Raw genomic sequence first — 21,377 nt, 5'->3', positions numbered from 1 at the left:
CTATTCATTGCTATCCTTTTGAGAACAGTGCTAAAATTTACTTGAAAACTATAAATAATCACTATGTTATGTGACATCGTTGTCCAGACGTTTTGCTTCTTATTGTGTTTTATTTCTATGCTCTTCAACGATGTTTATTATACTAGCGTAACTTATTTCGCTTTCAGATACTAAATGGATAACGTTTGAGAGAAGCGGTGTGCGTTAAAGACGAGTTTAGATGCAGTGCAATATGATTTTGTATTGAAATCTGTTGTTCACTGCACAGAGGTATAATGGGGTCCATGCGACCAACCGGACGATTCCTTTCGTTTACGAAGAACATTCCGAGGGCACAGAAACCCACTGGTGTGTGTAATGTTATTTTGTAACTGTATAAACAAGATTCTCGAGTTTTGGATCATGGAATTGATATGATCTTGAATGTCCTTGCTGTCTGAATTACAAAGGCACTTCACTGTGTTTACTGTCGGTTTAGACTGTATCATCTGCTTCTTTGTAGAATTATGCCAAAGATTATGACAAAGGTAGTGAAAATTGCATCATGCGCTTAAATATTTCTTGTTGACTTTCACCTTTAAATGCCAATCTGACTTCTTTATCATGAGCTTACTTTTATATTTTTGGGATGTTTACTTTAATTTTATGAATATACATCTGTAACTAATCAGGCCATTTGTGCAAACTATGTTAGATTATTATAGCCTCTTTATTTCCATAACTTACAAATTATTTATTTACATTTTAATTTTAAATATCGTTAAAATATGCTTGCTCCGTTGATTTTTCTCCTTTGTTCAGGCATGGATTCCGTTTGGGTATAGGCCTCCTCCCATTTCTTCCATAAATGTCTGTGTTTGGCATTGTACAGCCAGTCTTTTCCAGCAACCTCTACTATGTCATCGGTCCACCATTTGATAGGTTTACCAGCTTCCCTCTTGGCTGGTCCTTTCCATCTTGTTATTAGTGTTGTCCATCTGTTATTTGTATACCTTGAGATGTGTCCTGCCCGTTGCCATTTGACCTTTAGGGCTTTTATGTTTGTTTTGCAATAAAATGCACAAAATTAAAAACTATGTTAGATATCTATAATAATTTTAATTTTTCAGCTTGTGTAAAGTATACTGCCTGATTATTAAATTCTAGAAAATAGGAAGATTCATTAATAAAATATGTCTTGAATTTGTTTCAACCATGCTTTTCTTGTTATTGGAATTTAATTTTAACTGTGTTCTATTGCTATTAGCAATTTTTACATTAGCAATTTGCTAATGTAAAAACAGGGGGGTGTCACTGCGCAGTTTAGGTATATTTGGCCGGCGCACCGCCTGGGCAGGTGTATTTTTTCTATATATATATATAAAGAAAAGTTTTTTTTTTTATTTCCGGACTATATTACGGTACCTTTGTGGCATACCTACTTCCGTGAGAATCAGACCGGACTACTACTATCTCCGGCTAAAAATTGTATGTTTACAGAATCTACGTTTGTAATTCCTACATATTTATCTTAAAAATAATAAATCAGTAGGTATAGGTACAGAAACTTGTCAAGTGACAACCCCGTGCCGACACTCGCAGCTCGGTCATAAAACTGCGGCGCGCAAAGAAGATTCACGGTTCGTTATAAGTTATAAGTTTCAATTTTGCTTGCAGGCGGCGAGTGTAGGTATAATTTAATACCTAAATCTGGCTTTTGTGAAGAAGTGAATTTTCTGTATGGTAGTACTATTAGTTATTCTGTGGTAAAAACTTGTTTTTTGTTTCATTGGAAATATTATTTAATGGCGCCATCTAGTTTTAACATTTATTGTACTTGAAATCTGCTTTTTGACTATAACTAGTCAGTCAAGTCCATTTATATGTTTTGAAATAATAAATAGCAGTAGTGTGGCAGTTTTCATATGCAAATATCTAAAATGTAAGATTAATATTTAATGTAATCTACAACATTGATGATTATCATGGTGTATGGGGGTTGACAGTCTTCTTTATTTACTAGACTTTGATGCTGGAGCGAGTCTTGTCAGGTATTGCCAAAAAATCTGTATTAATTTTATTATATTACCTTTCAGTGGCCAGTGGGTTTCCCCAAAGTTTGTCCGGTAGTGAGACGGATGTCTCAACGTCGAACGAGAACCTGTCCCGCGAGGAGCGCTATGTGGTGCGACACACTGCACGCGTCGAGCCGCAGGGACAGGAAACGCAGACCCAGAACAATAATAATAATAACAACAGGAATTCCTTAAAGGTAATCTAAACAATTACATAATATTTGATTGTCCAGAAGTTAGCAACAAATGATAAACTTGACGCTAGAAGTAGACTGCAAAAATGGTGGTCTTTTTGGTAACAAAACCGATGTATGAAGTAAGCACTGAGCACTCTTTGGTATTTTACGAGTAAGATTGACATTTGAACGTAAATTCTTAACTGCTTTGTTCTGTAAAGATCCCTTGGATATGATATAATTATGTTTTTGCAACAAACTGTAAAACGTAACTGTATAAAACTTTCAGAATGGAAAAGTTGCGTGACTCCAGCGTCTTATTGTAACGTATACTTAAGAAGAGTATATTTTGTAAATTACTTGTGACTAAACTTGATAAAAAAAAAAAAAAACTTGATTCAACCATAGATCATCATCACATATTTTTACATCTTCATACTGGCGCAGCAAAATTTGTTGAAATGAATGATTATTGGTTACTTATCACAATAACATTACTTCTATTTTCCCCAACAATTCTTGTACAAAATATGATAATGAGTCCTGGCAATTTTAAAGGCGAATATGCTCATTGACCTTTCACACCTTTGCGTTTATCCTGATTGCCTACTACTTCGGAACTCGGGGTCCACTTTCCAGCTCTTAGTCCCCCTTTTTGCGGACTTTGGCATCTTCTTTCGTATAACTATTGGCGCGCATATCATCCCTCGCAACGTTAACTCATTCACTGCCAGAGACCCGCTAGGCGGGTTTTCAGTTCGTAGGCACTTCGCACTGGCAGTGAATGCGTTAAGGCGGCATCTCCAGAGAATGGAGTTGGCCGGTCGAAGTATTGTACATATGGCGCCACCATAGGTTTTACCTGTCAGTCCTATGATTAGTGTCAAATTCTTGTTTTTTTTGGGCTTTTATAGCCTGGAGCCCTTTAAGCCAAATTCATAGAACCAAACCAGAGACGGGAAAAACCTATGCTGGCGCCATCTATACAAACATCTATAGAAACACATGGTTTGCAGTTGCCAACCCCATTGAGAAAGAGAGCTATAGACCTCTTCACAAATGAGTACTAAACTCTAATGTTATTCTGTACAGGAAAGTGTGACCGGCAGCAACCGCAACTCTCTGAAGGAGTCCGTGGGCGGCGGCAACAGTAACCGGAGCTCTCTCGATGTGTCATCCTCATCATATAACACGCTCATCATACACAACCAAGACGACCCATGGCCGGCGAGGCCTACGCCTATTCGGTAAGTTCTTGGTTTGTTATAGAGCGTATTTATATATTAAGACCATGTCAGTTTCGTATCAGTCTATGAACCCACTATAAAACGGTGTGTTACAGCATAAATCGTCTTCAATAACTGAAAAAACCAGTGATAAAATATATGAGATATTTTTCACTATACAGAATCATATAAACTACTGTCTCTATCTTCGACGATAAAAATCACGAGACATATAGGGATCGTGCGCGTTGCAGTCAAGTCAAAAACCTGAGGGCTCACGTACTGCACCTTACAGTTCACACACGATCCCTATGTGGACCTGCCCTAATTCATAGGGGCTCACACGAATCCTTTCTCAGATCTCCTTAATATCTTTTTGGACGAGTTTGAGGGTAGACTGCGTTCGTTCGCACAAAACTTGTTTCTCAATGAAACTAACAAATTAACATTCCACAGAGAACACGAACGAACCAGCAGCGAAGTGAAGCACACCACAACTCAATCCTCGCCATACCATACGTTAAAGAAGGCTGAAGCTAAGAAGCCCAGCGGCATACCACTACCCAAGGTACACAAGGAACAAGCTGTCACCACCACGGCCAACTACATTGATATTGGTGGGCAGAGGATCTACACTAGTCCACCCGATCATTCCGTTCAGGTTAGTATAATAGTTTTGTTAATATTACTACATTTTTAGCTTAGTCTAATCTCAATAGATAGCAATATTGTATTTCGGAGCTGTTAGATGGGTTGGATGGGTGGGGTGCATTAAAAATAACCATATATTTTCCTACCTACCTCCTTAATCTAGTCAGTTTAACCTAATGGTTAAATAATGGGTTATTTAACCAATAGGTTAAACTGACTAGGTCGAGGAGGTAGGTAGGAAAATATAAGTTTTTTTTAATGCATTTATTATGTGTCCGCGGCCTGCAAAACGTCCCACTTTGTCACTTGCCATAAAGACGCTTTGACAGGTTATTCGTAAAAAGATACAAACAAATCTCGTCCTTATGGTAAGCGACAAAGACTTTGTGGTAAAAAATGCCCTTATAAGCTTATGATTCCTACTGATGTGAAGACTGAATATTTGGCGTCATCATATTCACGCAAGATCTTCTACAGTTTGCTAATGAAAACATGGGGAAAATAACCCTAAACGGGAGGGTTGTGTACACCAGGGATGGGAAGGGCAATCTGGGCTCTCCTACGATTTCTCACACCTCGTATGTTACTTACTAAATCTTAGATTTTTTTACTTCACAGGAAATAACCGAGATCCCTGATGACTTTCTCAACCAATCATCAGTCCTCAAACATCTGGCCAAAGAGGTGGCCGGCACGCCAAGCGCGGAGCGCGGGCCCGCCGAACGAAAACCGAAGGGCAAACCCAACAAGCTTAGCAAGGAGAAGCTTAGCTTGAGTCGGTCGCAGCCGGACCTTACTGGGTAAGTCCTCAAACACTTGGTCAAAGAGATGGCAGTGGCAAGCCTAGTATTCACCTCATGATTGGAAGGTTCACTTCAAAATTTCGTGTATTCTTATTTCGTCTCTTCATAGGGCAAGAGGGACTCCTCGGTACGGAGTGAAACATGTCGAGCGTTTTTCGACTTAAAATACGTGAATGACCCGTTATTAATATATTTAATATGTTAAGAGGGACAAAGTTTTGGAATTTCTATGTTCACGGTAGTTCACAGTATACATACACAGGTAACCCAGTGTAGCTAATCTCGGGTTCCTTTAGACTTTAATCAGCATACAAAGATGATAATGTTAGAGTTTTCGACTGTTGCTTTATACTAATTCAGTTTTCTTCTCCTTCCCGCTAGACCTGTTTCCATTTACTTAGGGTCGGCCTTCCTTGTCCTCAATTTCCATCTAATACTAATTTAGTCTGCAATGGCTAGTATTAAACGATCAGCAAAAAAATACTAACCTAACCTAAAAACTAATTGCACAGCAAAAAAACTAGGTAATTGCATAGTAAAACAGTATTCTGCTGTGAAAATATTTCTTCATTTGTTAAGTTAGAACTATTTTATTTCGAAATAAATAATCTAATCTATTATTATCATTTGGAATTTACAGTCTACACACATTTGTATATTGTATGTATTTGCAATATGTTTTGGATCTATTTCTTTTCTATTCTTTTCTTTTAATTGTGTTGTACATGTTGCACTCTCAGAGCAAAACTGTATGTATTAACGTTCAGGGGATACAATTTTGGCTAATGTAATTATAAACTACCTTTCTTAGGCTAAGAATTATATATGCTGTTTGTTTCCCTAATCAATAGAAAAAGGAAAAAGAAAATCTGAATTTTTCAAGGACGTATTTTTTTTGAGGAATGCTTAAAATGTTTTCTATACCTCATCCACTGGAGTTTAGGATAAGTGTGGTAACTGTTCCTCCAGTGTCGGCACTACAGCGGGCGTGCGCGCCGTGCCCGGCGGCTCCGAGTCCTCGGGCTGGTGCAGCGGCGGCGAGGGCTCCGCGGAGGAGCCGGACGACGCCTTCGGGGCCGTCCTCGACGCCCTAGCCGCCGAGAACCAGCAGCTGAAGAGGCAGCTCGGCGACGCGCTCGAGCGCGTCTCCAAGACCAACAAGGTCGGTACCTATAAAACTTCCCGCAAACTTTTAGTTAGGCAGCGCCTATGTGTGGTGACTGCGAGTTGTCTTAAATGCATCTTGTAGTCGAGACGATCCGTTGGCAGTCCATAATTAATGTACAATTTTGTTCCAGTTGGAAGAGGAAGTGGAGAAAGTCCGCTGCGCTCACGAGGAGCTAGTCGGGTCCTGTTCCCGCCGGGAGCAGCTCGAGCGAGCCGCGCGCACGCGCCTGCAAGCCGACTGTCGCCGGCTGCACGACCTCAACCGCGCGCTCAAGCAGCAGGTACCTAATTCATATCTTATACTTTTAAACGAGCAATTCTTGTATAGATGTATGTATATATATTTCGGGGATCTCGGAAACGGCTCTAACGATTTCGATAAAATTTGCTATATGGGGGTTTTCGGGGGCGAGAAATCGATCTAGGTAGGTCTCGTGTATGGGAAATGCGCATTTTTGAGTTTTTATATGTTTTTCGAGCAAAGCTCGTTCTCCCAGATATTTCAATATATACAAATAAAAATAAAAAAGCCTTTTATTTCTGGGTAACATGAAATATAAAAAATATTTGCAAAACTTAGTCTAAATTTGTAAGGGTAAAAAAATCACACCGGAACCCTTATATGAGGTATAGGCCTCTTCCAGAATCTTCCACCTCTCTCGATCTTGGGTCATATTCAATACCTGACCTGAAATTCAGCATATTTATTTTCTTTATTATGCCGCCTCTCGTGCTAATCTTGCTTCCCTATTGCCGTTCGGCAGACCTGTCTGACCTTTTGGGTGATTAGGAGACTTCCAAGATCCACGAATTTGTGGATCAGTTTAGCCACTATTGAGCTTATTTCGACCAATGTAGTGCCAATCGGGCATTCTGTGCCGTGTTATTTACATTTAATATGTGCAGGTGGAGTTGCTGTCGGCGGGCGTGCGCGCCGACGGCAACAACAACGCGGAGGCGCTGCGGAAGGAACTGCAGAACAGGGAGATGCTCATCGCTCAGCTCATTGCCCAAAGTAAGTTGTACTTTAGAAGTTAGGAGAATGCGAGGAAGAGATGTCAGGGAAAAAATGCATGGAGAAACAGAGGAGGAATGAGTGGGAAAAAAGAGGCAGAGTACAAGTGAGATCAAAATTGGTGGAGACAGGCAGACTCATGCGCACTTGTGGATGAAACCGCGACGGCGCGTTATGAGGTGGACCGTATCTTTGATTTTAGTATGCAACCTCCTGTGGTCGTAACGCACTTAAGCTTATCAGAATGATGTGATGCATGTTTGAATGAATATTTGTTTGTTTATAGACAAGGAGCTGGCATGCAGTAAAGAGCGACAAGAGATAGAGATGGCAGCACAACGAGCCACTCTACAAGAACAGCGCACGCATATCGACATACTCGACACCGCGCTCACCAACGCGCAGGCCAACGTCGTGCGCCTAGAGGAGGAGGTACGTTTGTCTCGCTCGCTCGCACGCGGTAGAGAGACAAGTAATAGAGATGGCAGCCCAACGATTCACCCTACAAGAACTGCGTATGCATATCGACATACTCAACCCCCTAAATTTCCCCCTAAAATAAGAAAACAATAGTAGTGGTGGTAATTGCTGTAACTGATTCAAATTTTAGGTATCTACGTCAAACGGTCTCTGAGAAAAACGCATTTAACTGATTTGCAAGACCGAAGTGATCCCATAAGTGTTCCGTTCCGATTCCGATCCCATAAGGTGAAATTCGGCCGAGCTTGCTGCGGACTCTTAATGACAAACAATAATAATGTTTCATTGTAAAATATTTCAACGCTTTGTATTATTGTTTAGTGCCGCCATGCAGGCGGCTACGTGGAGCGCGTCATGGGCCTTCAACGTGCGTTGGCGTCTCTCCAACAAGCTTCGGACCGCCGCGAACACACCGAGAGAAAACTCAGGGCACAACTCGAGAAGGAACTACAGACATTGAGGTTGGTCTTATATTGTTGGTCTATGAAGCGTGTTATGTAACTACAGCGTGTGTTCTCTTTAATAAGCTTCATACCGTGGTCACACCGTGAGGATACTCAGGGCACAACTCGAGAAGGAACTACAGACATTGAGGTTGGTCTTATATTGTTGGTCTATGAAGCGTGTTATGTAACTACAGCGTGTGTTCTCTTTAATAAGCTTCATACCGTGGTCACACTGTGAGGATACTCAGGGCACAACTCGAGAAGGAACTACAGACATTGAGGTTGGTCTTATATTGTTGGTCTATGAAGCGTGTTATGTAACTACAGCGTGTGTTCTCTTTAATAAGCTTCATACCGTGGTCACACCGTGAGGATACTCAGGGCACAACTCGAGAAGGAACTACAGACATTGAGGTTAGTCTTATATTGTTGGTCTGTGAAGCGTGTTATGTAACTACAGCGTGTGTTGTCTCTTTAACAAGCTTCAGACCCTGGTCACACCGTGAGGAAACTCAGGGCACAGTTCGAGAAGGAATTACAGACATTGAGGTTGGTCTCATTTGGCAGGGCCGCCATATGAGGTGGAGTTATATAACTACAACGTGCGTAGTTTTTCAACAAGCATCCGACCGCCGGGAACACCGAGCCGAAACTCAGGGTGTAGCTCGAGAAAGAACTACAGACATTGAGGTTGATCTCATTTGGCAGGGCCGCCATGTGAAGCGTGTTATGTAACTTCAACGTGCGTTGGCGTCTCTCCAACAAGCTTCGGACCGGCGCGAACTCACCGAGCGGAATCTCAGGGCACAGCTTTGTTCGTGCGCTGGCTGTACAGTTTTCTCTAACTAGTTACAACAGTTGGCGAGCCTTTCGCAAATCTGGATTCACTTCTATGTTTATTCTGTCTTCATGATTTACTGTTTTTGTCCAGAAAACGCGAGTGCAACTGCGGCGAGCGCGGCGCGAGCACCGCGGGCGGCGAGGCGGAGCTGCGCCGGCAGCTGCGGGAGCGAGACGAACGACTGCTCGCGCTGGAGGGAGAGTGCGCCAAGTGGGAGCAGCGCTACCTGGAGGAGGCGGCCCTGAGGCAGGCTGCCGTTTCCGCTGCTTCGATACCCAAGTAATACTTTTACCACGCATACAACCACCAATCGTAGCCTTCCTTTCTTACTTGGCAAACGGCAGGGTCGCCATGAAGGGGGGGGGGGGGGGTTTAGAAAATCACAGTTTCGATTAATATGTTATTCCTGATCAAGTTACGTGCTATCCATACCATAAGCTTAAGTTATAACATAGAGTAACTTATACTAGAGCGGTACTGTCATAGTAAATTTTGTAACCCCAGTAAATTCACTGCCATCTGTCGACACACTTTAAAACTAAAAATGAAGATTTATAAAAATACGATAGAATGTATTTAAATATAGATAAATGATTTTTTTTATTTGCATTAATTATTTTTATGATTTTGACCCATGTTCTTTCACTGATATGCGTTAAAATTGTTAAATAACAAACGAAACCGTCAACGCCATTTATACGACTGTAGGCCAAAACTAGTAGCGCCCTCTGAACGAGAATCAAATTTTCTTGATTTTCGAGGCACGTTTTTTCCTTAGACTGTATCCATCTATTACGGAGTTATATCTATCTTTGGTTATAATAACGTCGTCGTCGATTATGAAAATTCTTAAAAAAAAATGTTTTTGTTTGTTTAATATTCCTGTTAGTAATAAATTTAGTTTATATGTGTACAGGGACGCAAAAATAGCTGCTCTAGAGAAGACCTCGGCGGAGTCCGAGCGGCTGATGGCAGAAGCCCGCAGCGAGAAGATCCGACACATGGACGAGCTGCATTTAGCCCAGAAGAAACTGGCCGACCTGGAGAGCAGGTATATCAAAATCAAACAAACACAAGAAATTATTTTTAAATTGTTTCATTATTTTTTTAACTCAAAATTCTTATTTATAAGATAAATTTATAATATCAGGAATTAGGGTAATTTTAACTCCCTCCCCAGTTTTAATAAATACAAAGTTATGGTACATTACATACAAGTATACAGAAGTCTTAGCACGGTACGCTTATCACTATGCCTGTCACGTTCTAACAAGTATGTGAGTGCGAAAGTGACGGACTTAGTGATAGGGGAAACCATGCTGCGCGGGCAGGTATCGCACTATCACATAAGCTCCTCACACAACAACACGAAGAATACTGATGTATATTTTTTATTAAGGATGGTATTACACCTGTTCAATTTATTTGTCCAATGTCATTGCGTCTCACTCTTTCTCTCATTAAGCAAAATGTAAGACGCAATACACATTAGTACAAAGAAATTGTACAGATGGAATACCACCCTAAGACAGATCACATCCTACGTACAAATAAGGAGAACTTCTTAACAAAGTCATAAAACGAATAAAACCGTTAATTATTTTCAGGGTTAAGGAGTTGGAGTCGAAGGTAGCGGAGCGCGACGCGATGATCAAAGTGCTGCAGAAACACACCAGCGCCGCCTACGACAGTGGCGCCTCTCTTCGGAACAACTCCAGCCGCGAGGAGCTAGGTAATGTCAAATGTGTTCTTTTTCACGATGACTATCTACTGATTATGTCTCGTCATTGTGCTAGATTTGTATGTGATGCGAGGTTATGTTACATTGTAAACCGACGCAAGAGACTCACAGCGTCATCTAGTCCGAAAATAACCGTTTTCCGGTGATACAAGAAACTACAGCCGGTCAAATAACATAGTCAGTAGAAAAAAGCACGGGATTCAAATTTTCTATGGGACAATAACACGTCGCGCCTACATTTTTTAAATGACTTTACAGTCTATAACAGTTGATATTTTTTTCTATTTAGAACATTGACCTCGTTTCCCAGTTCTATTAGGTAATGAAAGTAATGATTGTTGTTCGTATGTGTTGCAGTGGGCCTGTCGTCCGGCGCGTCGTTCTCCAGCGTGGAGGGCGTGGGCGGCGTGCCGGCGCGCTACCGCCACCTGGCGCGCCGCAACTACTCGCCGCAGGAGAACTGCAGCGGTACCTACTCACCTCTAACTTTCTCTAGAGCTCGCACTTATTTTTGGGTTTATTCCGATTGAATCCTCAGCTGCTGCTCGGGAACTCGAGCTCGGGAGGCTTATCGCGAAGATCGAAGTTTTGTTATTGCTCTTTTCTATTTACTCTTGCATATACAGTACCGGCCGATAATATATCGACTCCATATTTTTAAGGTATAACTTTTTTTAAATATTTGTAGTAACATATCTGGGGCATGTGATTTGCTGACAGGTTTTTTTTTTTTTTTTTTTATATTCTAATTTACAACTTAATTACTAAACATTTATATTCTCGCCAAACTGTTACGTTTGATGGCGAGATGCGCTCAGTTTTTATACACTTAACCTATTAAACTAGTTTTATAATTTAAACTATCAGTTTCATTAGCCATAATATACTTGTACAAACTATTGTTCAAAAACAAATAAAAAAAAAAAAAAAATGGCAAACAATGTAAACAAATATGTCAGTATGCGTTTCCATTTGACATATACCCTAAAAAATTTCAAATACTTAATAGTCAATAATATGTTTTCATGCAAAGAAACTAATGAAGATCAACATGTAATGACCTTACTCGCTCGACCTTAATTGGTGAGCACAAAATTATCAGTCCTCATTATAACATATCTCCCCGAAAAATGAGTATGCAAAGGTGACATTTGTTCAGCTGATTGTACCCTTCCCGGACAGGTTGCGGGTTCGACAGCACGTCGCTGCGGCTGGAGTCGCAGCTGGCGGCGCTGGAGTCGCGGCTGGAGCGCCCGCCCGTGCCCGCCGTGAGTTACATGCCGCTGCCGTCCGACCCCCGAGACCCCCGAGACCCCCGAGACCCCCGCGACCCCCGAGACCCCCGAGACGACCACCCCGGCTACTACTGACCCGCACCTCCACCCACCCTACCCCCACCCTACCAATCCATCTAAACGTGCCGATAAACTCGACCATTCACTCGAAAGCGGAACATCGAATAAGTATTCGCATTTTCTAGGCAGATTTGGCGAATTATTCGACGAACGCTAGCTTCTTCTGTTCGCAGGAATGCTCACTACGAGATGGTCGAGTCTATCAGCACCTTTAACTTTTTTTATAGTTTGACAAACTACTTTTATTTTGCAAAATTAGAAAGATGTAGGCGCGATGGGTCGATGTCTAATACCGATTTTGAATCCTAAATTTATAAAAATACTGGAGGTTACGCGTAGGACAAAAATGTATTATGATGCAGCAATTTCCTTTATATGAGTGTTTGCTGATGGTAAAATCGTTGAAACAAAAATATTTTATTGCGTGTATTTTCGTAAATGTAATTTCATGACTGCTATGACACGATCTAATTGGGGGCTTGCTTTGTTTTTTTTTGAGGTTGAATCTTAAAAATAACTTAGTCATTTGAAAATAATACTATAAGTGCGTGCCGTTTCACACTCATATTTCTTTGCCTCAAATTGAATGATGATATTTACACCTAAGCAATTTCTTTGTCTCACATTTTGCTTAATGAGAGAGTGAGACTCAATGAAATTGGACAAATAAATTGGACAGATGGAAAAACCACCCTTACCCGTTTCAATAACTTACCCTTGCAATGAAATAAGTACAATTGAGGACGAAAGTATTTTCGCCATTCACATTCCAAATTCAATGCAGCTATTTACAAATAATGCCAAAACTTGGCATTAAGGGTATATTCTATTTAAAAAAGCTTTTTCATACAGAAAATAAAAAAATATCTATCCAATAAGATAGGAAGAAATTAACTTAAAACTTAATCATGGCTAAGAGCCATTTCTAAATTATTTTTATTATGTAATTTTGAACTTTATTTGTAATGTTCATCAACCAAGCTTCAATATTTGTAATATTCGAATGAATATTCACGGATCGAATCAGTTCTAACATTCCTTTGTACCTTGAGAACACATTCCTTCACTGTCACAGCTTTGTTTTGTGCTCAGTGTGTTTCTAAAAGACTTGACGCTACCGTCATTTAACGCTTTTTTAACATAATGCTTCATCAGTTAGAACATCATTTAATAATACTTAAAAAGCGCTGATATTTAGAGTAACTTGTGGTCCTTTTTTACCAAATTCTTAATACAATTAGGCACTTTATAAAATATATTTTTTTACCTATGCGAAAGGAGTGCGACTTTGAACGTCGAATTACAAACGTGCGATGAACGATTGTGCGGCAGCGTTTATCGCGCTTCCGGTAGTTTGAACAAACGTTCGTCGCAAAGCCGTTCTGTCTATTTGAAAAATCGTTCGTCGCAGAGCCGTTCTGTCTATTTGAACAAACGTTCGTAGCAGAGCCGTTCTGTCTATTTGAACAAACGTTCGTCGCAGAGCCGTTCTGTCTATTTGAACAAACGTTCGTCGCATAGCACTTCTGTCTATTTGAACAAACGTTCGTCGCAGAGCCGTTCCGTCTATTAGTCGCACAATCGTTCATTGCACGTTTGTAATTCGTAGTACAAAGCCGCACTCTTGCGAAAGTGCCGAATTATGAGCAATTTTTTTATAACAATCAAGTGCCAAATGACCATTCGTGATTTAATGATATTTTTTACAGATACTATACTTAACAATTTTTGCTGTTTTATTAGTAAAACTCTCGTTACTAAGAAGCACTTGTGAATTGAATCTTATTTGTAGATACAGCAGAGATGGTCTGATAAGTGCCAATATTGTTATTAGAATCTCTAAAATGATAATTAGTAGTCATCTCCACTAATCTGCACCCTAGTCTCGACGTTGTGCGATATGAGGTCTGTTGGGGCTAGTACAGGCGACGTCAAAGATTACAAACCAGTTATAAGGTGCAAAAGTTTAAAATAGATATATTATCTTTGACTTCGACTGTACCATTAAACAAGGCAGGTAAGTGTTACGAGTATCGCGGTTATCATACTGGTGCCGCAACCGGATGCGGTGAAGGTGTGCAAGCGAGACAGCGTTAAGCATGTCCATCCATATGCGAATGCGGCACCAGTGTAAAGCCTAATGCACTTCCACCGTAAGCGTAAGTGCCTACTACATCGGCACTTTTTCAGGTCACTTTCGACAGGAGGCCGGTGTACCATGGATTCCGATGGTTGAGTTTTCCGTTTCACGAAATAACAGAACATCGTTGACAATTCTTAAAATGTACCTTAAACAACAATCGAATTGCCAAAAATATTTTTTTTTTGATATTATTAATTATCACACACTCTACTAGAAATGTCGATTGTGCGAGTATATTGATTCTTATTTTTAAGTATAGGTATTGGTAACGATGTCCTGATTGGTTACGTGGAACGAAAAACTGCTGTTAGGTTAGGATGCTAAGTTCCTGTTGATCGGCCTCCCTACAAAAAGTACCCGTCGACCGCGTAGATGTAATAAGCCTAGCTTGAATAAAGTATGTGCGCCATGGTGATAATATCTTTAAACCTTGCCATCTGAACATTCTTATAATATTTTTATAGATGATAGTTGGCGTATATGCCTCAGCAGACCTTATGCTTTAGCCATGCTTTGTATTGGCAACTAAGTTATATAGCGAAGTTTGCCAGATATGTACGCTATGGCAAACTTTATTTTTAGATGATTTCGAGTTGTCTGAACGTGATGCGTGAAGCGTGATGTCACAAAATTATGCCAAAGTTAGAATAACATTGTTATATTTTGGACTCGTGTTTTGTAAATTAAGTTAACATGCGTGGGTTTTTTTGATTTAAGATTATCGTATTTATATTAAACTTTGGGTTACAATTTAATGTGAGGTGATCCAAGGCCGATATTAAAAAATGTCGACTTCATAATTATATGATTAGATCCGAGCTGTGAGTGACATTGCTAGAGTTCGTGGAAGCTAACTCTGCACCGACTTGGATAGAAAAAATTCGTCAATTTATGACATTTGACATTGCAAATGGCTCGCAGAGTTAGCTTGGTCCACAATTGGTTACACAATGTTCATAAAATTAAAAGCAGAAAATTATCATGTCATCCTCGGTTCATCTCATTGTAACTGAGTTCCCGAGAAAAAAAAAAAACTAAACTATTTATTTCCCAAGCCTTAAGATAACACCTACAGTTTTGAGTGATATAACTTTTGTTTGATACCTTTTTTGCCTTTAACATTTTAAAGCTAAAATTATGGTATATATAAGCAAAACGGTGTGAATCAATCAGATTGTAAAATAATTGTTACAATAAAACGCCTTATCTAAAGAGGAAGCATCGCTTAACCCTTAAATGCATAATGATGTATATATGCATCGTATATTTGATGGTCCGTGGCTCAATATGCAGCTATCCAAAATCACATTTATTACTTTTATACAGCATGACACATCTATTTCAATTTATTAAAAAGTTATACAAAAAATCATGCATTTAAGGGTTAAGAGGCTTAAAATAAGAATTATAGATACTAATATTTTACTAAAATGCTAGATTGTATATAATAAAATATTTTTATAAGATATTTTGTAATCACTGTATTTTGTCGTATTTTTATAAAACGCATGTATTAGAATAAAAAAACATGTTTTGTTTGTTGTGGTTTTCTTTATGGCTTCCTAACCTAGATTGAGCTCAAGTTGAAAGATGTTTGAACCCAGGGTCTTGAGAAAGTTCCATTATCCAAAATGACTCTTTCGCGCAATAATACGCAAAACCGAGTTTATATTATACACCGTGTGAGCTTTATTAACATAAATTAATGTGTGCTTTTGTTCCGAGCTGACACAAACCTATTATATGCCAGTCACCCAGTTTGATATAACGCTACTACAACAATGCGATCGCTTCGAGTTTTAGCCGAAGGTATGTTCCAAACGTTTCAACGCAATGAAAACTAAACTATGTCAAAGTACGGCGGGTGAATTACTTATTTGCCATTGGGATGACTCCGGGTCACACTTTGAAACCATGACTATATAAGGAACAGCTGGCTATTTGTGGCAGTTATAACAAGTTAGGTATATTCATTCGACATGAGCCTGAGGCCCAGCCATGAAACAAATGAAAATCATAAATTTGCTATTGAAATGAATCTATAGTGCAGGGAATAGAGTTGATTATGATTTGTTTGAAAATTGAACGAAACCAAGTAAATGCAACTCTGTTTTAATTGAATATGATTTAAATTTCATGGAACTGAAGAAGTCCTATGGGTAGGACCTTGGGCCTTAGGAGGTTAGAGCATTTATTAACAATGTGTGTTTTTTATACCCTGGTTCACGGGACAGTATAAAAAAAAATCTCGCGTTCATGTATTTGGGTTTCGGAAGTAACTAAGTGTAGCAGAGCACGGAGATCAGCATATACCTATAATGGGTGCCGATGCATCTACTGGCGATATAAGCCTGGTAGCTGTTAAACCTTTTATTTATAAAACCACACACTCGAGGACGTCAGGATGTGTATTTTACGTGGTATAATGCGTAATTTTTTATTATTATTTATTTATAAATTAATAACTTATTTAAATCAAAAAAAATTATAATTTTAGCTAGAAGTAAAAAAAATAAGTGTGCGGTTCAGTCAGTGCAACCTATTTAAGAGAAAGCGAGGTTTAGACTAGCAAGAACTTGCATGCAATTCTCATTACATTGCGGTATCTGATAAACATTTTGAATGCAGTTAACCTTAGTAGTCAGCAATGTAACGTAAATTGCATGCAAGTTCTCAAAATAAAGCCTATAATTATGAAGGTTTAACTCCGCATCAAATTGAGAGTGACCGTGTTATAACTTTCTTCAGCCGCTTCCTTAATGAGGTAAGAATTACTAATTACTTTTAATTGAGTTTGTGTTTGACTGTGCTCCCATTGTTCCATTGTGGTAGATTAACACGATAACGTTTCCTAATCATTGTTGCTTAATTCGAGAAGATGTTTAGTGAAACTGATTATCATATATTTGAGTTCTATGCAATTAGGTAGAGTCTGTGCTGAAAGAGAAGCGTCGTGAAATATATGGGAACCATACATTCTACGACTCTTCTTTCCGCACAGCCTCTTCCTATTTAATGTGCACAATACAAGAAAAGTAAACTTCTACTTAATTTAAATTCAGAATCAACTCCAATAAATTGTACATACAATTACAACTACATCAATTCAATACAATACAATACACTACAACAATACAATACAATACATACAATATTCACTACATACAATTTTAAGAGTCAATGAAGAATCTAAATAAGATTTGAGATCTTGCATAGTAGATATGGATCTCGGGGCCAAGCAACTAGGCAAGAGCTCACAGTGCAGGCAAAATGATAAAATAGGTATCTCAATGTTAACTTCCTTCTTATTGCTATGTTTACAGCGCGGGCTCTGCTGCTTCCCCGGCTTGGGCACGGTTGGAGCTCGCGGCACTAATGGCCGCGGCGAAGAAGCCCTGCTGCTCGAGAGACAGGGCCGGGCTTCGCAGCAAACCCGTTCATCCAGCCTACCGCCCCCGCCGTCTGCCCTGCCGCGTCCACCAAGGAAACCCTCGGCCAGAACTACGAGATACGACCGGCTGGAACACACGAACAACAGGAAGGTATGTCCTGCTTGAGAGACATGTTAGGGTCTCACAGGAAAACCCGTTCATCCAGCCTTGCGCCCCCGCCGTCTGCCCTGCCGCGTCCACCAAGTAAACCCTCGTCCAGAACCACCAGATACGACCGGCTAGAACGCAGAGAGAGAATAGGAAGGTATGTCCTGCTTGAATAACCGGGCCGCGTCTCGCAGCAGACCCGAAGCTAGAACTCCTACCTCCAGCTGACGAACAGTAAAACATCTATAATTCTTAAAAACTGTAATAGATGTCATATATTAAAGAAAAAGTGACGAAGCCCTCCAGTGGTGAAGGCCGGATTCGAACCGGCGTCTTTAGCTATCGCGGCTAACGCCATGAACCCCTAGGCCACCCCGCCCAAACTTGAATCCCAAACTTGATCTATAATTCTTATAAAAAAAAACGTTTTTTATAAGCGGTCACCGCAGCCTATTGACGCCTGCAACTCGAGGGGTGCTACTGCGCGTTGCCGATCAGCCTCCAAAGACTATCGATCACTTATCACTATAGGAAACTAGCCAAACGCGACCCAAAAGTATGTTTCGACGCGTCCGTACGGTTCGGCAGTTTTTTGGCCGTAACAAGATTTTTATGCCGAAACCTGCCGAAACCGAAACTTCGGACGGACACTAACTTCTGTTTCTAGAGCAGCAGGACTTCACATTTACATTCCTGTTGCCAAGGGTACAAATTCCACAAATCTCGGAATTTCCTTCACATACCTGCCATTGATTAGACGCAAATGTACCTACGAAACGCATGTGTATAAACAATCAATAAAATCACGTGGCGCGGTCATTCACTGCCGCATTCCGTAGGCAAAACAGATTAAGATAAGATAAGGCCCACATGCCCGGCTCGCATCCATTTCGGAAGCAATCTCGCCGATTGAAACGTCCGGTAAACAACATGCACATACACTTAGTGAGGGTACATATGTACCTGCAGTTGACAAGATAGGTATAAAGCATTCGTACTGTATTAACAATGGACGAGCGATGTAAGCTATGCCAGTCCGCATTGCTTGATTTTTAATGATACTCGTAATTAGCGGTTGGAACGTTATCATTTGTTTTAGAATACTTAGGTATGTACTAATAAGATAGGTACGCAATTTCGCACATAAACAGTCGATGGACATATTGGATGTATACATACATTTCGTTAGGCAATGCCATTTTGTTGTGTCTAAAACAATTATATCTAAATCCAATTATTATTTATAACGGTGTTCTGTAATATGTCTAATGGCCATTTTTGCGTTATCGGCACGCAATGCAAGAATGCTCGTAAAATATAATGTTAGCTGTGTTAATAAACTGGGCTATCTTCCTTTTTATAGCCTAGTCAACATCACAATAATTGAAGATTAACCAAATTACTGTAGGTACAGTATTTATTATTATTATTGTTGGGGTGTTGTGGGCCTGTGAGTGTCACGTCGACCAAGCAGTGATCTATTGTGATGGCCCTTTAAAGTTCGTTACTAATGCCCGTTGAGTCCAGAAAATTCCAGATTCTTTGGGCCGTAATGTTCTGTACCTCATAAGGTTGCAGTATGTGCCGCCCTAAGTGGATACTTCTTTTTGACATTAGTGGTCCACAGGAACAGAGAATGTGCATTGCAGTCTCCTCTGACTCCTGGCAGAACCTGCATGTCGCATCCTGTTTTTTCCCAATTCAATAGGTACAGTAGCTGCGACGTAGTACTCTACGTATTATTAGGTACTTAGGTACCATAAGTATTTAATAGCGCAGTTGGTCTGATTCAATAAATCAATGAAGCTACAGGCTTTTCAAGCGTTCGACACAGAATTTAACTATAGGTACAGGAAATTAGCTTTTTATCGAATTAATGCGCGAAGCCAAATCCCATATCATAATCATTGGCTTGTCTAAAATAAAATGTTTTTGTAGCGATTCGAGTGATAAACTAGACCACTGTGTAGGTACACAAATACCTACTAATGTATGAACTGTATGAAACTGTTTCGTTTCTAATTAATTTTGTGAAACTAACACTTAACGACAGGAAATTAAGCACGGATCAGTAAACCGTGGACACCGTGATGTTAGGGTCACTCACGTTATTTAGGTTGAATATCGTTTGACATAATATTTCGTTGCATTTAGAGAATTCATCATCTAGCTGCACCCGCGAGCCTACGAGGCTTCGACCGTGACCGATCGAACACGTCGTCATCGATATCGTCATCAAGTCCTTCCTTTAATTTTAAACTATCATTACTAAATAAAAGATATTTTTTAAGAAAAAAAAACCGACTTCCATGTGGGATGTACGCGAAAGACCCGAGCGACCCGTTTTACTCGTCATCATTGAATTTGTTTGTGTCACAGGAGAATTCTAGTTTAAATCGTTGGTTTAATTAGGCACATCAAATAGGTGCATTTAAAGACTCTTAGAGTCTTTGAGATCCATCACTTTAGAGCCGATTCCTCTAAAAAAATTCGTCATACAGACTCATCATCGTTACTTAAAACTATACTTTTCAGGACTCTGACGGCTCCGGCTCAATCGCCTCCACGGCCTCCCGCAGCTCACCACTTCCCTACGATACCGTTCGCAAGCTTCCCTCCGTGCCCACGTCGGCCTCGCTGCCAGCGGCCGAGTCTCGCGAGTCCCTCGTGCGGCCCCGGGACTCGAGTCTGCCGTCGCCGTCGAAGCTCGCGGTGTACGCGGCGGCGCGGCGTCGCTCCGCTGAGTCAGCGAAGGATAACAAACGGACGCATCATTATCGAATTCAGTTCTAGTCATTGAGTATGTGTCTTTTAATAACGTCTTGGGTAGACTTGTTTTTGACGAAAGCACACTTAGTAGAGCCTAATTTCTGGTTGTGAATTTTATCGGCATTTAGTGCTCCTAACATAATACCGTCCATATATAATACCATTTTACCTTCTGCCACGTTTCCGAATCGAACTGGGCCGCTGGGGGCCTAGCCAGGATAACAATTAATCGTACATCGGCAAACGCCGATCGAATAGAAAAAAATGTATCAAGATGACCGATGCAACAAAAAAGTCACACGTGACATGATCATTTCCATACATTATTTATTATTTCACTTTTGATTGGCATTTTCTATCAACAATTGTCACTCTGCTTGGCTTGTCCCTTGAACTGTATAAAAAATACCATAAGTATTTATAACCCACAAGATGTTGCGCGCGAGTATATAGCACAATTCTTCTTTGACAGCCAAAATTACTTGCTCCAAAGCTTACGGTTATGGCACAGCTTCGCATAGAAAGGGATTCAAAGGGACTTGGGACAAACGCGCTTACATCTTTGTCCGTATACCTGTATCGTATTCAAAACTTGCACATTGCATAAGTTACGGAGAAGATACTAGCTTGCATTAAGTTGTGCCTTTGTAGGTTAAGTGTTTAATTGAATACAATTAAAATAAAATTGTTTTAAGTTTAGTCATGTCATACGAAATAAACGAGAAAATTCATACATATTTATGTTTATAAGAAAATTTAAACAAATAAGGCCTGTCCCGTAAAGTTTTTTTACATGAACACATTAAGATACAAAACTTTCAGATGAGCTTATTTTATCTGTACCTAACTATATTATTTATATAGCCCTTGACTAGTGATTCATATCAAAAAAACTATTTTAATGCATACATATTACACATACGCACCCTAATGCAAAAACGTAGAAAATGTTTTTTGCGAAACTTACAAGC

General features: G+C 40.0%; 1 protein-coding gene across 2 annotated transcripts; it reads left to right on the top strand.

The window, feature by feature from the left end:
- The first annotated feature begins 208 nt into the window (after positions 1 to 208).
- Positions 209 to 20,556, top strand: LOC134743493 (angiomotin-like protein 2). 2 transcript variants are annotated; one of them, XM_063676942.1, is made up of 17 exons: positions 209 to 348; positions 2,076 to 2,251; positions 3,323 to 3,477; positions 3,913 to 4,117; positions 4,726 to 4,907; positions 5,880 to 6,072; positions 6,209 to 6,358; positions 6,984 to 7,092; positions 7,379 to 7,524; positions 7,894 to 8,033; positions 8,950 to 9,138; positions 9,776 to 9,910; positions 10,467 to 10,591; positions 10,958 to 11,068; positions 11,783 to 11,868; positions 17,422 to 17,640; positions 20,173 to 20,556. In XM_063676942.1, exons 1-17 carry the CDS (start codon positions 276 to 278, stop codon positions 20,428 to 20,430), a joined length of 2,652 nt encoding a protein of 883 aa, XP_063533012.1. In that variant the 5' UTR covers positions 209 to 275; the 3' UTR covers positions 20,431 to 20,556. The 2 variants fall into 2 exon arrangements, with proteins under 2 accessions (XP_063533012.1, XP_063533013.1); XM_063676943.1 differs by lacking the exon at positions 6,209 to 6,358.
- Positions 20,557 to 21,377: the final 821 nt, after the last annotated feature.

The sequence above is a fragment of the Cydia strobilella genome, chromosome 8 (genome assembly GCF_947568885.1).
Source record: "Cydia strobilella chromosome 8, ilCydStro3.1, whole genome shotgun sequence".
NCBI classification, from domain to species: Eukaryota; Metazoa; Arthropoda; class Insecta; order Lepidoptera; family Tortricidae; genus Cydia; species Cydia strobilella.
The sequence above is the reverse complement of the archived record's forward strand: the minus strand, read 5'-3'. Positions and strand labels throughout refer to the sequence as shown.

Excerpts from the sequence above, each read along its gene's own strand:
- LOC134743493 (XM_063676942.1), top strand. The coding sequence starts at position 276 with ATGGGGTCCATGCGACCAACCGGACGATTCCTTTCGTTTACGAAGAAC. Across the intron at positions 2,252-3,322 it reads ACAACAGGAATTCCTTAAAG|GAAAGTGTGACCGGCAGCAA; the intron begins GTAATCTAAACA and ends TATTCTGTACAG. Across the intron at positions 11,869-17,421 it reads AGCGCCCGCCCGTGCCCGCC|CGCGGGCTCTGCTGCTTCCC; the intron begins GTGAGTTACATG and ends CTATGTTTACAG.